Source organism: Pyrgilauda ruficollis, unplaced genomic scaffold (assembly GCF_017590135.1).
Source record: "Pyrgilauda ruficollis isolate IOZ18807 unplaced genomic scaffold, ASM1759013v1 scaffold24, whole genome shotgun sequence".
Taxonomy (NCBI): domain Eukaryota; kingdom Metazoa; phylum Chordata; class Aves; order Passeriformes; family Passeridae; genus Pyrgilauda; species Pyrgilauda ruficollis.
The window spans coordinates 14,650,296-14,667,519 of NW_024523648.1; the positions used below are offsets into that span (position 1 = coordinate 14,650,296).

Genomic DNA, 17,224 nt, shown 5'->3' on the forward strand with positions numbered 1-17,224 from the left:
CCGATGCCAAGGCTTCCCTGCTGTCCCTGGCAGAGGGAAGGCTGTAGGCCTGATCTATGCCTTTGGGGCTGCACACACAGCTGTGTGGAGGCTGGGATCACGTACTGCCACCACCACCTCCCAGGGTGGCATTCAAGCACCACCGGTTGGGAATTCCTGAAATAACGGATAGAATGACACAGAAAGCCAAGGCAAGTCAATATAGCTTAGGTTTTGTTGCAGTCTTCTCCTGCACCATCCACACTCTCCCACACTCATTCTTCTGGGGACTGAAAATACTCTGCACTCGCAGGAACCAACTCCTTACGCCCAGATCCTTCAACAGAACCAAGAGCCCGTTCTGAGAGAACACCACTTACAGCAAGTTCTCTCTCACCTCTTCAAAGCACTTGGCTGCATCATCTGCACCAAGGAGCAGTAACATGCTGAATGGTAGTGCTGAACAGAAAGGATTCCTTCTGGGGACATCCCATCCCTCCCTGTGCTCTCTCGCATAGATATAAAAATAACAAATTCAATCCTTCAATAATTTATTTCTTTATACCAGAGAAAGTTTTTCAATTATACATTTAAGTTTGTAACTTTCAACACTAGAGTAAATATATGTAAAAAAAATCCTAGCTGTGCAAATTTCAGATTGCATTGTTTCAAATAATATAAATATTTTAATAAAACATATGTTCACATTAAGGTTCACAAAATATATAAAATTTAACAGAAATAAGTGATGAGTTATTTAATTTTTTTTGGTTTTTTTTAGTAACTAGAAAAAGATTCTAAACTTGAGAAGCAAGTTAGAAGAGATCTCACCTCCAAAATCATAGCAGCAAAACAGATGCTGAAAACTTAAAAGGTGTAAAAGGAGAAGAGAGAAGCAGGTAACAGGCACAGTGGTAAAGCTGAGGTTGCTAAAGAAAGTATTGCCGATTGAGAAGTGGATGCATAAACTTCAGGAGTAAAATTTCAGCCCTGAAGAACTCTTGTTACTGAGCTCCCAGCTGTTTGCATGGTAACAGAATCACATTAAGGATGACAGAAAGTGTGACAGAAATGAGGCAGGAGGGTATGAACAGCACACACTGTCACTCCTGACATTTAGAGTGCAAGAGAGACAGGAGTCAATCTCGTTTCAGAAGTGAAGACAAAGGACTTTGGGGTTTTTCTTGTCTTTTGGAGGTAATTCCTTCCACGCAAGTGGGAAATGGCAGGATACATTTTCACCATCACATGCATTTCTTCTGCAACTTCTGTCTTTCCAGCTGTCTTGGGATTTGGGAAAGGATCTAAACGCTGGTTAGGCTAAGCATGTTAAAGGAGCAGTCCAGTCCTGGTCTTGTTTTTGGCTGTGGATTGTTGAGGGCTCTGCAAACACAAAAGTGCTTGCTGTTATCACCCTGAATGCCCGCTGGAGCTCCCACCCTGGTGAGCTCTGTAAGAACAGCAAGGACACGGGCAAACCAAACCACGTTTCTTCAGATGTCAGCTGGAAGTAGCATCAGTCTGTCCTGGGTAATCCCATTCTGGAAGGGCTTGCACCTGACTGATGTATGCAACCATAAAAAGGTCCTGCACCTCTGACAGTAGACGTGGCTCCTTGCCTGGGAGAGGGGAGGTATTGAGAAACAGGCAGAACTGGGAAGTTCTTTGGATTCAAATGCTTCACACTTCCTCCTGGGAAGTCCAAGAATTAAATATGGCATTGTAGGAGCTTAGTCACGAATGAGAGCTCTGTGCAGAAGGCAATGTGACCTTCTCAGCAGTCCTTGTATGCAGTGTTTAGAGGAAGTAGAAATTTATTCCCATTCTTGGGAATAAACATGATCTGAGCAGACAGCTTATATTTCCCCCCATCCTCCCGGTCCCAGGACAGTTAAGTGTTTTGGATGTAGCACCATTTCAGGGAAGGAAGTAGCTGGCATCGCTTTCTTGTTCGCCACTAGCCATAGATCTGTTTGAACTGGTAGCATTCATTGCAGTAGCCATTGCACTTGACATTGCCATAGTGATCGCAGGCGGGGGCTCGGCAGCGTTGCTTGGGAGGCTCCTGTGCCACTGTCTCCCGGGCACTCCCCGACGGTGGCAGCTGACCAAGGCGCCGGCACTCCGGGCACAGGTCATCACTCCTGCCGGCCTGGTTGTTTCTACACGAAGCCACAGCACACTGTCTCTTCTGGGCACTCAATGCTGCTCGCTGCACATCTCCTCGGTGCTGCCCTGTTCTCTTGAAAAATATTAAAACACATTGTCAGCTGCTGTGCTGGCAGCACAAATGGCTTTTCATTTCCTTTTTACTCTGCTTGTGGTTTGTATAGGTAACCACCTGGGGACTGTTCACAGGCACTTCTACAAAGTGCAGTACCAAGAGCCAAGTTGAGTTTTACCAAAGAAACTCACAAATTCCATCATTTCTGAGGAAAAAGTATTGGCTTTTTCATCTTTGGCAATCCACAATTCTAAAAGAACCAAAACAAACCGAATTAAAAACCTTATCTGGAACAAAGACAATCTGTGATGGACTCAATCAAAAATGCAACTTGAACTCCTTGACACAACTGCACAGCTATAAGGGTAAGAACAAAAATCCTTCCCCAACCAACAAAACAACCTAGCTGTTGGTCCAATTGCTTCCACTGGAATTGCTGGCAAACCCCCAGCGGAGGTAAAACTGAGCATGGCCATGACAACCCTAAATTGAGAATGACTTTTTACGAGCGCTGCTCAACTGCAGCAGAAAAAACTCATGATATGCTCTATGCTTGTCTTTCCATGAAAGTTAAGCTGCAGTCATTTGAGGATTTTCTAGTATGGATCCCAAGTTGTTCCCACAAGAGAAAAACATGCAGTGCTAAACAAGAGGAAGATTTTGAGAAGTTCACACTTACTTCTGGCTGTCTCACCAGCTGTTCTTCTGTCCTTCTGGCTTCTTGGAATCGCTGGTTCTGGGCTATAATGAAGCAGTTCTGGCAGTACCCCTCGAGCATTGTGCTGCCCAGCGTGCCGCAGTCGCGCCGCTGGCAGGACACTGTGTTACGGAAGCCGGCAGCGGAGCTCCCTGTCTGATCTGGTGCTGAAGATTTCCTCTGAGATCTCCTCTGGTGGCGTAGCAAAACACTGTCTGTAAAGCAAAGCATAAACAGGAGCAGCTTGAATGTGTCCAATAGATCTGACCACCCAAAGCAGATACAAAAAGCTCTTCACCTTAAAAATTAAAATAAAATTTAAAATATCAACCAGCCTCAAACATGGGTTTTTGACTATCCTGAGACTCCCCTGTTGGTACATCTTTCTTCGTGTTACATACGTAAGTGTGCTAATGCAGCCTGAATTTCATATAAGTTGTTGAAACAGATTATTTGTGAAAAACTTGCCTCAAGTGGGAAACCTAGATCACACTGAAGTCAAGAAGAATTTCACCTTTGACTTCACTTTGACTGCCATCTGTGACCTACCCATTTCAGCCTCCCCCACTTCAGTCACATCAGACAGCTGAAGTACAGTGGTACAGAGCTTAAGGGGAAAAAGTGCATTATACTTTGTAGTCTCATGAAGCAATCTTATATATTCCACAATCAGAGGGAAAAAAAATTTCATTGTGAGCAATGCTGGAAAATAAGGTATTGCAAGCTGGCACAGAAGTTCCCTAATCTGAACGCATGTGGAAAGCTCAGCGTTGTGAAAGATGTCTCTGCCAACAGCAGAGGGGTTTAATTAGATGATCTTTAAAGGTCCCTTCCAACCCAACCTATTCCATGTTTCTTTATTTGTATCGGCAAACTTACTAGCAATAAAATAATCTGAAGTAATAATTCTCTCTTACATATGCCTTGCAGGCTCTATACCTAAGGGCTCTTTACCTGTGAAACAGGGCAGTAGCATGAAAGATGAAGATTTCATGCTGTGATTTATTCAGACTATTGCCTTTTTGAAAGCCAATCTTTAAACACAAATGCATGCACACTCACGGTATTACCAAGGAAGATTTCAAGGTAGAGTATACCAACACACTCCAAAGTTGCTCCAAAATACAAGCTGATTACCTACAGTCAAATTCTACTTGCTCTGCTTGTCAATACAACTACAGTGGTTACTCCAGAGCATTATACCTGTTACATCCGGAACAGATAGAGATCTACAGATTCTTCAAGGCTTTTTAAACACCTTGCTAACATAACTGATTTTCAGTACCTTCCATACACTCACAGCATTTCCTTCACTGATCTCTACAACTTGTCTAGCTGTGAAGAAAATTCATACCAAACCAGTGGATGATGGGGAGGTATCAAAAACCACCCCCTCCTGAGTTGGTTTTGCTTCCATCAAAGCTGAAAGGAAGTTTTACAAGAGATTCCTCACACTGCTGCCATGTGCCTCTTTGTGGTATGCTGGTTTTGGCTGGCGTAAAGTTAATTTTCTTCACAGTGGCTGGTATGGGGCGGTGTTTTGGATTTGTGCTGAGCACAAGGTAGATAATATTGACATGTTTTAGTTATTGCTGAGCAGGTCTTACATAATGCCAAGGCCTTTTCTGCTTTTCACCCTGCCCTGCTGGCAAGGGTGCATGGGAGAAGACAAAGCTTGAACACCTGCCTGCCCATGGCAAGTAATGAATTAATTCTTTATTTTGCTTTGCTCGTGTATGCAGTTTTTGCTTTTCCTATTAAACTCTCTTTATCCCAATCCATGAGTTTTCCAGCCTTTACGCTTTCTATTCTCTACCTGAGCCCACTGGTGGGAGAGTGAGCTAGCAGCTCTGTGGGGCTTGGTTGCTGGCTGGGGTTAAACCATGACAACAGGATAATAACAGACAGAAAATCACCTTCTCCTCACACTCTTTTCATCACCCCCTGCCCTTTTATCACCCAGTACACAAAGAACTTCTCAGTTCAAGGAGGCTGATCTGCAGCCAAAGTGTGTCAAAGCTCACTCCATCTCCACTTACCATGGTTTTCCCTGTACTCAAAGAAACACAGCGTGCAAAAGCCCTCATTTTGTGATGTCCCAAAAAACTTGCAACCAGGTTTCCTACAGAGGTTGCCTCCCCTGTTCTCCTCAGGAGGCAGTGCTGGTGGCGGGGGCTCCTTGCCATGGCTGTTGGGAGCCTGATGGCAGGAGTGCTGGTGGAGGATCTGTGAGATCTGGGACGGGTCAGATGTTGATCTCTGGTGGCAGGTAGGCAGGAAAGCAGGACTGCCATTTGGGGACTGCTCTGTAGACCTTTTGAAGCAAGTGCTGCATATACCATTGAAGGTCCTCTTGGCCTTTTGACGGCACATTTTGCATGTGGCATAGTCTAAGTGTCTCTGGTCATCCAAGTTGTTGCAGGGACTGAGCTGTCTGTTGTAGCAGCGTTCACACAGCCCATTGTGCTGCACATTCAGTGTGAAGGGGCAGTCTGGCGTCCTGCACTTCATGGCTGTGGTTTCACTGTACAGAAAAAGGCTCGGAGCGGTCGGAGGTGCAGAGCGAGGCTCTGTTACAGGCCCTTCAGATATCCATCCCCCAGGTTCACAAATATCCCCACGGGAGGAACCTGACCCAGCTGCCTTCAGCTTCTCAGGTGCTGCTTTGGAGCTCTGCTTTCTTCCCTTGTTTCCTTGGGACCTCTGCTCAAAGCATTCGTGGCAGTAGGGCTGGGTGTTCACAGACATGTAAAAAGGGCAATTTGGCGTTTCACATTTCATCTGTAAGAGGGAGAGCTGGGAAAGTGACAGATCCTGTCTGTTCCTGGAACATGTCTCTCTTCTAGCAGGTTCAACATTCTCCTGCCATTTCTTGTACTCATGCTGTACCAGTTGAAAGTAATCTTCCACGAGGTTTATTTCTTTGGGTAGGTTGCCTTCATCTAACCTGACAGCCAAAAAAGGAAGATTGCATCAGTGGTTGAAAAGAGCAGATGGTGGGGTGGAAGCAAATACAAGCAATGTGGGAAGGAAATGTAGATTTAATGCACATCCATATTACTCAGACAGAAGATCTGGGATGTTACACTGTTGCTGTAAATGGAAATAATTTTAAAAGCAAGTGTTCAGTGATGGAGACTTTCACATCTGAAATAAATGTCCTGACACAATGCTAAACAGAAATATTCTTAAAAGGCTTTGCTAATTGAGGGTTTTCTGTCTAAGAGTTGTTTGCATACAGAATATGGGTAATCTCTCAGAAGCAGAAAGTCCCCCAAATGGTGAATTTCTCTGAGGATCAGTGTTCAACTGAGCATAGTGATGCAGTTTATCATGAAATCTGCTCCTGGTTCTGTCCTGTTGGGTCTGTATCTACCAGCAGAATTCTTCTAACAAACTGTGGGGCTTCAGCATGGCATGTGCAATGCTAGCATCCATCATACCATCCTTACTCTGCCTCCAGCTGCAGGGAAAATCCTACACTGGAGCTTCACCATGCCACAGTTGGTAGGATGAGGAGCTAACATTTCTGGCAATACTCCAGAACACATCTAGGCAGAGCAACTAGGGAAGCTTAAGTGCTACTCTTTATGTGTGCTTACATACTTTGCGTAGAAGGACCTCAATTTTCAAGGCCCCTACACCAGAGCTAGCCAAGAGCATGAAGATTCCTTTCCGTGTGGTAGTGGAAGCAAAGACAGAGGATACAGGGAGTTACTCCCCTCCATCAGTTCTGAGGGGACTGGTTGGGCATCACTGCCAGTGCCCATGGAATATGAGAAGCTGACGGGTGTTGCCAGCTGCTCCCTGCATGTTACTGATGCTCAGCCATCAGCAGAGATGCCGGCTCCTCCACTGGCCACAGCTTCCTGCCTGCTGCCACACAGAACAGCCCAGGGTGTTGAGGCATCTGTGTCCAGAATATACTGCCAAGTACTTTACCCAGGGCAGCCAAAATTACACCAACTGCCCATTATGCAATGTGCCCTTACACAAAGCACAAGAGCTTGGGCTAACTAGCTCCTGCATTTAACTATTTTTCAGCCACCCTCCTGTGTAATCCAAAAGTCAGTGAAACTGGTCAAATGGATTTTTTCTTCTAAAATGCTAGTTTCAGTTTGCTAAATCTGAACACATTTTTGCCTTTAAATTTGAGACTGGCCTCAGCTCATACTACTTCAAAACATATCAACAGTAATGCCAATGTTTCATATTTCAGGTAGTAAACACATGGACCACCTAGGAAGGAAGGAAAGACCAAAAGAACACACTGGGCTGCCCAGCTTGTCCCACCTCTGCAAACAAGATAACTTTGACGGAACAGGAATGACACTCACTTTGCAGCATTAATTAGATGAGTTGTACCATGATCCCAGCCTTGCACTGGAATTTCTATCACTATCAAATAGTCTTTTAGCAGCTGCTCTTTCTCCCTCTCTTCTGCATCTGTCAGAAAGTGCACATTCAAATCCTCAAATCTGCCTTGATCACTGGTGACCAGAGGGACAGCCCGGATTTCTGTGGGGAAACAAGATGGATTAGCACATACACACACACACAGAGATAAATATATATGTGTACATGTATATTTACACAAACATAACCAGCCAGTTAGGAATAACCATAAAATGCAACACATGGAGATACCACCAGTAAATTTTTGAGAGAGAGGAGAATAGCTGGGCAGAGCAAGGAGTATCTGCATGGTACCACTGGGGGAGGATGCAAACACAGCTACATCACAAACTTAGCCCCATTGCACAGCAGTTTTAACGTCCCCATAGCAACTATCTTCTCCACTTGAACAGGACTGTATATCTTTCTTTGTTATGCCTTTTGGTGGGATGATGCTGTAACCTGAACCTAGAGAACTGCTGTCCACTCAGAAGAGATATGTTAAAAATGGTAAAGCATATATTTCATTATTCCTGCTAGGCAGTGGTGCTCTGCTGTGAGACTGCAGCCTTCAAAGTTTCTTCTCTTACAAATATGGAAGGGAGGCCAGAATTCTGCTCACATTTTAGGAATATATCTCAAATTAATCTAATTTAACTTTAAAAATGCAAATCTAAACCAGATCTTATTTCAAATGCTTTATCAGCGCAGTGGTTTTGAAGAAGTAACATAAATACCAAACAAGGTACTTGAAAAATACCTGGCCCGCTGTCCTTCAGAGTCACCAGTGGTGTAAAATGCATGTTGTCATAGCCAAGCACAATTGGGTATCTGTAGCATTCTTCAGCTGGCCACAGGAGAGGCAAGTAAACACCACCAACATTCAGAGGAGCAAAACTGGAGCCTGACTCTAAGCTTCTAACCACTTTATCTGCATAAAGAAGAAAAAGAAAACACAAATAAGTACGTGCTAAAGGCAAGAAAAAATATATGTTAGGGGTTTTATAACAATTTCTGAAAACATGGTGTTCTGAAATGCATCTACTTAAAAGCAACAGTTGTTGACGAAGATTACTAACACAGCACAAGAGTAACACAGTGGGATGACTGGTCAGGCAACTCACCTGCCAGGACAATGACTGGCCTTCGGAGGATGTTAGCAAGGACGAAGATGTGGATTTCTTCCAGCGCATTATAGGGGAGTCTATTTCGAGCACCAGATATTTCTGGGGAGGTCATTTCAATGAGGTATTCCCACTCCTCCTCCCAGTTCTGAGGAAAGAAACAGCTGTCACCAATGGTTCAAAGACATGGAGCTCAGGAACCAGCTGCAGCACAACAGTGCTCAAATAATCACATGTTCCCATTTCCTCCAAAGGAAGACTATTTCTGCTCTCCATTAATGACAGAATCCGTGGAGCCACAAAGCAGACAGAATCAGCAAGGCAACGCTGGCGAGCACTCAGAAAACAGCACCACTCCCCCCGGCCGCCTTACCCGGGTGTCATAATGGAGTCCTGTTTCTACAAACTCCTGGGATTTAACAGCCTCCCGCTGCCAGCGGAGCTTGAAGTTCCGTGTGTCGATCTCCCTGAGAGCACTAAACAATGTTTTTCTTAAGACAAGGTCGATATCTTCAATACCCCACATGTACTGTGATGCAGCATGCATAAGGCAATTTCCATCACCTGGAAAAAAAAGACAGAGTGCATTATTTTCAAATGGCTCCTTAAATAAAATGCCACAACCCTGTGGGACATAGAATTACACCACACATATGTGTATTCCCTGTGCACTTCTCTCTAAGCCTCAGACAGAAGGGTTGTAAAGAAGGGGACCAGAGTTATGGTCTCTGTTCAGAGACAGAAGGAAAAAACTTCCCTCCCTACTGGTTTTGTCTCTGTACCATTCCAAGTTAAGCTGTCATCCAGCGATGCCCCTTACCTATCTTACTTAACTTTGACTGATATCACCAACTAAATTTTGGGGTCAACTACAAATGTCAAACACAGCTGAAATAGCTTTTTAAACACAACAAAGTAATCTTAAAATTACAAAAAAAGATGTAAATCTCCCTCATTGTAAATCTCCCTCCAGATTTATGTATGTTGGATGTTATGTATGTAGGATCCTCTCCTACATACATAACATTATGTATGTTTACATAAATATACACCCAACGGCATAAGGTTGAGATAATGGAAACCATTAAGAAAATATCATAGTAACACCAAGCCTCATATTCCCTGAGGAGCACTGCTTGGCCCTTGGCTGTGCTTGATGGAGGAATTGTAATTAAAAAGGAGACAGAAAGGGAATGGCAGGTGATTTATGTAAGCAATCATAGGAACACCTCTGGCCTTCCTCTCAGAAATGATAGCATGTTGGGTAGTTACGTATATTACTTAGAGGGCTGATTTTAAAACACAAAATTAAGTCAATGAAAAACAGTGATTTGATTTTCATTTACACAATCTTCTTGCATTGAAAAACTCCTCTTTACAGGTAGGAAGGATTGTGGTATTCTGCAGTTTCAGAGGGGAAACTGAGACTCAAAGGAGATAACTAACTAAATTAAAAGGTGTAACAAGAAATACATCTATGTCTGAGTTTCAAATTCTATCTCTAGCTATCTTCTTCAAAAGGGGATGTCTCCCCTGAAAGGGAGACATTAAGAATCACTGTCACATCCTCAGATGCAAAACTAGGTCTGATGTCTACCACAGTGGTAAACAGATTCACATAATGCTAAGAAACCACAGCAATTTTATTGGAATAGAAGACATCAACCCTGGTAAAGCTACTAGATTTTTCTTCCATGAAAAAAACCGAAACAAACGCACCCAAAGAACTCCCACAAAAGAACTAAACCCAATGTGTCACATACATGATGAGCTCAATTACACCATTTGTGAACACTTTTGCTGCTTATTCTGTGAAATTGCAGAGAAAAGCTTACAACAGACTCGAGATCCCAAATAACATATAATTTGAAATCTACTCAATGCTTCATAAATTGTTATGGGATTGGTGCATATCAGGTTCCTGCAACTGCCTTCTATTTTATGAATGCTGTCCTGCAAAGCTTACTTCAATTCTGCAGGCTGCTTACTTGAGCTCAAAAATCAGGGAACAACCAAGAAGACAGAAAAACTGACTGTGTTTCTTTCTGACCAAGAAAGATGACATATTAATCCCATTAAAATTTTCCCTTTGCAAAATCTAGAGCAAAGATAAGACTAATTTTTTTTCTCTCTCTCTGAGAGCTCACTTTCGGTTCTTTATTTAGAAGCACTGCCCAAAATTCCTTACACAGCACTTGGAATTCCCCCACACCGTTTGACTAGCAATTGAGCAACAGTTGTACTTTTTGTTCTGCGGGTGCAGCGTGGCCTCCCTCGGACTTTCCCAGGGGGTGTGGCTGGGCGAGCTGGAATGAATGCCAATTCATTATACAAGTGAAATCTCTACAGCCAATAGATGCTGGAATTTTTAAATTTAAAAAAAAAAAGAAAAAAAACCCCTAAGAGTTTCGATTTTTGTACCACCTACCGCTTTCCTTCTATCTCCACTCAGATGTCTGCAAAGAAATATGTGGTGATTCAAAATGGCTTTTTTAATTAAGAAAACCCCACCACTCCACAGATTCACAAACATATTAGGTAAAATATACATCAAAAGATCCCGTAGGAGATACTTTCTCTGTTTTCAACAGCTACAGCCTTAATCAGAAAAAAACCCAGAATCTTCTGAAGAAAGTCCACTGTTAACTGAGAGAACTAACATATTCCTCTCATATCTATGGGTTAAGCAGCTAAATGTTCAAAAAATATTTTTCATGCCGCATGGGAGAAAAAAAAAAAAAAAAAAAAAAAGTTGTTTTCTGGGATAATACAGGGCTTCTCCAGGCTTCTGCACTTCTTTCAGAGATCCTCTCCTACAGTCCAATCTACCTTCTTTCTCCTACAAAGGTCCTTCTATGCAACTACTTTGCATAACCCACAGGTTTCCAAAGCCACTCCTACTCATGCACTTAATGACCCTGGAGCACTGAACTGAAGCCAAGTTCTTTGTATGCTCAGTGTATGGGGAGACCACAAATCTTGCTTTGCCTTCCCTCAACCTGCCCTAATATTTCAGCACCTCATATACAGGTACGCCTGCTCATGGGTGGGATCCAAGTCCAGACTGCTGCCACATGAAACACTGGCTGATGGTCATGAGACAAAGGAGGTCAGTGTTGCTGAATGTAATGTGGTCACCAACAAGGGTCTGTCCAGACAGCGTTAATCCCTGCAGGATTTTTACTGACTGGTGACGGGGGATTCTAAAACAGTTACTCTTTGCCCTGGGCGAAAATTGTGCACATTGTCCATTTTCCTAGAAAATCTGTTTGAGTGAAATTTTTAGGATGCAACACTTGGAGTTGATGTTGACCAGTTGATGTTACTTTCCCAGTATGTGCAAAGCACTGCCTGCCCTGGCTGCAACTCTGGTCCTTCCAAAGCTCAAGATTCCGTGACTTCTGTGCACACCCCTAATTGCAGTCATGAGAATTTTACACCAATGAAGAGGCAGCCCAAAAAGCCCACCAGAAGGTCAATGCCTCTACAACAGTTACAGACACGCACATCAGCATCGGGCTTTAGGTTGGCAAGTGACATCTACTCAGTGGGTCTATTTTTATTGCTTCTGTACAACACAGCTGTGTACAGTCAGACTGAGAAATATGGCAGAACTTGGAAAGGAAAAAATGTGGACTAGGAAGATCAGGTTAATGTGTATACAAGCAGATATGAAAAGAAGCAAACCCAGAACACAACATGGACTTCAACAGTACTGCAGATCCACCACACCCTGTATTTCTATAACTGCTGTGACCTTCTCCTTGAGCAAAGAGTGTGTGTTTTTCATCTTCCTGAAGTCCTCACTGTCTCAGTCTATTGTTCTTGGTTAGGGGCAACCTGTGCTGTAAAGAATCCTGAGTCCAAGTTTGCAGCTGCATGACCATAAGTCATAGCCATTACCAAATCTCTCCTCCACTGAATGTAAAATGCCCATGACTCTTACAGTCATGTGCCAAAGCTTCCTGCTCAAGACTGTGGACAAACATAACCTGTTCAGGAAATCTTGGCAGTACTGCTGTGCCTTTTCATTTGTAGCACTTGATGCAATACACACACAGAGTAACCCAAAAGCCAAGTCCTGAAACCAGCACTGACTGTTGAAAGAAAAGGGCACTGCAGAATTTGTGTTGCACAAAGATGGGTGTCAGTCGCACACATGGGACTTACCAGTGGGCTCTGAGGGAAGGCATGAGCTGGCAAACCCAGGCAGGGAGCTGAGGATGAGGGAGCAGCCCCAGCGTGGGGCACTGACTCCAGGGACAGCAGTGTCAGGTTCCCAGGAGGCTCCATATTCTGGGTGCTATTGCCATCACTGCTGTTAAAGCTGGATCAGCAAGCAAGCACTGCCTGCCAGCTACAACAGCAGGGCTTATTGGAAGGATATTAGCTTCTGCTAAATATACATGGAAACGTATCCCTGGTCACTCAAGGCATCTGAAGGCTCCTCTTGCCTGGCATAAAGGATGTTTGGCACTTCCGATGAGGCAGCCGACACGTAGCAATCAGATTCATGGGAAGGCATTAGGTTCCAAATCAAGTTTCCCTGCCTTGTTCTTGACTCTGAAGTGCCACAGGTTACTGATATTATATAAATATCTGAAATTTCCACAATATTCACATACTGCGGTATGGCCAAGGGTCTGCTACAGCCTCAGGACAGCACATCATGTGGAAAGAATTTTAATTTCAAAACAGATTGAAAGGCAGCACATTTTTAAAGCCATGTGCTTCTGGTTCAGTAATGTGAACTCAGATGCTATTAATAAAGGTGCTACATTTGTGGGACCTGTATTACTGTGAGTGCAAAGACCTGGTCGTAACTTACCATTAGTCTTCAAAGGAACGAGTCTCCGAACTTCCCTGCACCAGTTGAGCTTCCTGTGGCGCTCCAGTGAAGTCTGGGTAGCCTGGTCAGTCAGGGACTTCTGAAGCGTTTCCCGAAACTGGGGACAAAACTGGCACATTCTGAACATTTCTATGGTGTATCTGTGCATAGTCCTGAAGTGATGAATTATTCCACTGGGAGGTTTGACTAGATCCTCAGGTGTCCTCTCTCTGATCTTCATAGCCTTCAGCATATTGCTCTGATACAAAGCTTGAGGAAGGTTGTGCGGACCAGCCATGTTTCTAGAAGACATCTGAAATGAAAAAGGATCCTTTTATTGGCATGTTAGTGTCCTTCTATAATGGTGCTATCAGTTCTGTAGTGGCTGAGAAGGCACTTTCAGGGTGGGATTCTGGATGAAGTTTTGCCTAACTTTTAGGTACAGAGTGGATGCAGTCCATCTAGCCTTTCATAAATAATGTTTTTTCAAAGCTCACATTCACTAACTTTTCTGCATTACTCAGATACAGACACTGATCAGCTTATCCCACTCATTTGCTAATATACTGTGATATTGAAAAGGATTTATGCATAAGCAAGGAAACTGCATCATCATTCAAAAAAAGCATTTAAATCAAAGTAAGGATAAGAGAAGGCAAGGCCAAGGGAAGGGAAAATTATCCTGGAAACTTAACTAATTGATAATTGCACAGTGTAATCCCATATGCACTTGGTGAATTTCAGGACCCTTCAAGCTCTTGTTTTGATAACATGCCAAAAAAAAAAGCAGCTAATGATCATTTCAGATGTCTACAGCCCATACATTCTGAGCAGTGATGGTCAGTAGAGTACAGAAAGAGCACAAAGAATTGCAGGCTGTGCAAGTATCAGTCCCATACTTACAGTGGCCAGATATGGTAGACGAGGAATTTGTCACTCAAGGACAGGCTTAGGTTATTTTCTTGAGGCTCTTTGTATTTTGTGAGTGGCAGAGCTATGGCTCAGAAGTGCTTGTGCCGTGTGTGGGGGTGCAGACTGCAGTGCCACTATTACTCAGTGGTAAGTCAACAGAGCTGAAAAAGCATTTCCACTTGGCTCAAAACCCCCAATGTATTTCCACAGTAGGACATGTAATGTTTACTGGCCTGCATCCCTTTCTTCAGTAACTCTGGCCTCATGGGAAAAACAGCAGGAAAAACAGAAAAAGAAACCCATAACCTCAAACCTGCTACACTCTATGAAATGCTTACTCAGAGGACACCAACTCTGTGGCTAGTTAGAGACAAATGTAGGGACCACATCCCTCAAAACCCCTGTGCACTACAGTAAGAACAACAATAACCTATTTTTACAGGGAGAGACTCTCCATGCTGTCCACAAACATTCTTGCTTTGTTTAAAAACAAAGCAAAAATTGTATCAAGACAAAAGTATGCATGCCTAAAATCTTTAGAGGACAACTAGCCACATTAGGAGAACCTACCATTGGGATTATGAATCTAGGGACAAGTATCAAGCCATATATGTGTATCAATCTCTGGACATTAAGTACAGGGAAACAAGAAGCAACTAAAAATTGTTTATGTAACTACTAGGAAGTTTTCTCATGGAGATGGGAGGCAGAGAGAGAGGGAGAAGAACTCCAGCCTGACAGACTGATCAAGAAGGCATTCCCAGGTCTATGGAGGCAGAAGACCCCTCTTGCACAGAAGGGCTTTGGCACCTCCTTCCCCTCAGGGAAAGAGTTGCTCTCCCCTCTTCACCCAGACACTTCCATTGGCAACATCCACCTCCAAATGCCCAGCCAAAGCTTTTGAAAGACCCTCTCAGGGTGAGAGGGCACCTCAAACTCTAGGTGCCAAGAGCTGAGCTCTATAACCTCTCTGAGAACCAGCTGATGGAGAGATATGGTGGATAATCTGATAAGCCCTAAATAGAGGCAGATGAAACAGGTGATGCTACAAAGTCCTACTTTAGGGTGATGTCATTCACACACCCTAAGAGCACTAGGGACGGTGTGCAGAGCTGTCACATCTTGCAACATATGGAAAAGCTTTCCTTTAGGTAATAAAGATGGCATATTCTTGTCATTCCCCCACCAGCACACAGCCTTAAAGTGAAAATAACATATTTTCTCATCCACTCCCCTCACTAGTATAGTTTTACACATGCTATTTATGTAATCCTGCATTTAAATGTATGAATGAGTCTAAAAAGGAAATACAAACAACCCCTTACTAATCTGTGTGATAACCACAGCTCTACTTTGCTCTGAGATGACCAAAGTACTGAATTCCTTACTTATGTTAGTAGAAACATTGAGTCAATGGGATTTTTTTTTACACGAATAAAGACTAATCACATGACTAAGCACTACCGGCATCGACTCTTGAAACGGTTATTTCCAGCTTTAAGTAACAAAAAGTACTGAGTTTACAGAAGCATTCACTGGAACTACATTATTCGATTCTATGTTCTACCGGCATTTTTTCCCCTCCACACGTGGAAATTACTGCCTGTACTATTTACAGTCATAAATGTGAACGAGGGCAAAAGCCAAGCAACCCTTATTTTCAAAATCAATGTGATGAAACAAACAGAACTCAAAAGACACCTAAGCTGGAGACTTAAAAGTAGAAAACTGAGCTACAGTTATATTAGTTTATAGTCTACCGTGCTTTGCTGTGTGCTACGCTACTTTAACCTTCTCACAAGTAATGACTAGGAATTCTCAGAAAGGAACAGCTGTAAACAATAATTAGAGACAGCATCCTTTCTAAAGGTGTAATGCTGAGGATGCTGGGCTCGGGAAAGCTGAACACTGTTCTGAGATCCACCCATGGTTTCATAAAGTTATTTTCATTTTCTGTCCTCTATCTGAAAAACAGCAAGTAATAAACTTCTCCACAAAGTGCTAAAACTTCTAAAACAAACATGCTTAATATCTTTTAAGCCCCCCCAGATTTTTCTGTCTGGGTTTTCGCTCGGTACAAACTAAAACACAGTACTACTCTTCGCCACATCAGAAGATGAGGAGCGAGGCTCTTTTAAATCCCACAGGACTGGTTTACACACACTAAGTGTTCCGCGTTCTTCCTTCCCTGACCTACTGCTCCGCTGGGGGCTGGGCGCGCAAGGTGGAAAGGACACAAGCCCGCCAGCTTCCCCGGAGAAGGAGCCCGAAGCTCCAGGGCGGATTTCCCGCGGCACTCGCAGCAAGCCCGGCCGCGCCGCGCCCGCTCTGCGAGCCGCGGAGCCCCCGCGGGGCCGGGCCGGGCCGGGCCGGCGGCAGCGGGCACAGCGTCCCCGCCCGGCCGGGAGCCGGCACACGGGCTGCGGCCGAGCCGGCCGCCAGAGCCGCCTGGTCCCCGAGGCGCCCTCCTGCAGGAGTGCTCCGGGCTCCGCCGTGCCCTGCCCAGAGCGCCGCTCACCTCTCCGCGGGCGGCTCCTCCTCCGGCCGATCCTGCCGTGACTCCTGCTCAGCAGCGAGGCTGAGGCGATGGGACGGAGCCGCGCTCGGGATCCATCAACCCCCACCGCGCCGGGGCTCCTTCCTTCCCTTCTCTCCACCCTCTCCCCGCCGGAGCTGCTGCTGCTGCCGCCGCCGCCGCTGCGGAATGAAGGGCTGAGCCCAGCCTCTTGTTTTTTTTCCCTTTCTGTTTAAGCGCCCTGGTGAAAAAAAAAAAAAAAAAAAAAAAAAAAAAAAAAAAAAAAAAAAAAAAAAGGAGATTGAAAACACAACACAAAAAAACCCCACCGGGGATTTCCACCGGCAGAGCGCCGGGACTTTCCGGCCTGTGACAACCGCGCCGCCGCCAGGGGGCGCTGCCGCCGGGCAGCCCCGCCGCCTCCCCGCCCGCCGTGACTCACCCACGGGATTTTCGAGAGCCGGGATGTCATTTCTTCCTTCCTTATTCCTTTCCCCCCGGGCAGGGGGTTGCCCATCCCGTCCCGCAGGCTTCGCTCCGCTCACGGGCC

The 17,224-nt window shown here is 44.5% G+C and overlaps 1 protein-coding gene across 2 annotated transcripts; it reads right to left on the reverse strand.

Annotated features, from left to right (window-relative positions):
• Positions 1–517: 517 nt before the first annotated feature.
• On the reverse strand, positions 518–16,909 carry TNFAIP3 (TNF alpha induced protein 3). Of its 2 annotated transcripts, none has more exons than XM_041470129.1 (9): positions 16,678–16,909; positions 13,248–13,560; positions 8,793–8,983; positions 8,420–8,567; positions 8,056–8,226; positions 7,238–7,418; positions 4,940–5,847; positions 2,883–3,115; positions 518–2,221 (listed from the first exon to the last, which is right to left on the reverse strand). In XM_041470129.1, the coding sequence occupies exons 2-9, from the start codon at positions 13,558–13,560 to the stop codon at positions 1,937–1,939; spliced, it is 2,430 nt and encodes an 809-aa protein (XP_041326063.1). In that variant the 5' UTR covers positions 16,678–16,909; the 3' UTR covers positions 518–1,936. The 2 variants fall into 2 exon arrangements, with proteins under 2 accessions (XP_041326063.1, XP_041326064.1); XM_041470130.1 differs by having other exon boundaries at positions 2,045–2,214.
• Positions 16,910–17,224: the final 315 nt, after the last annotated feature.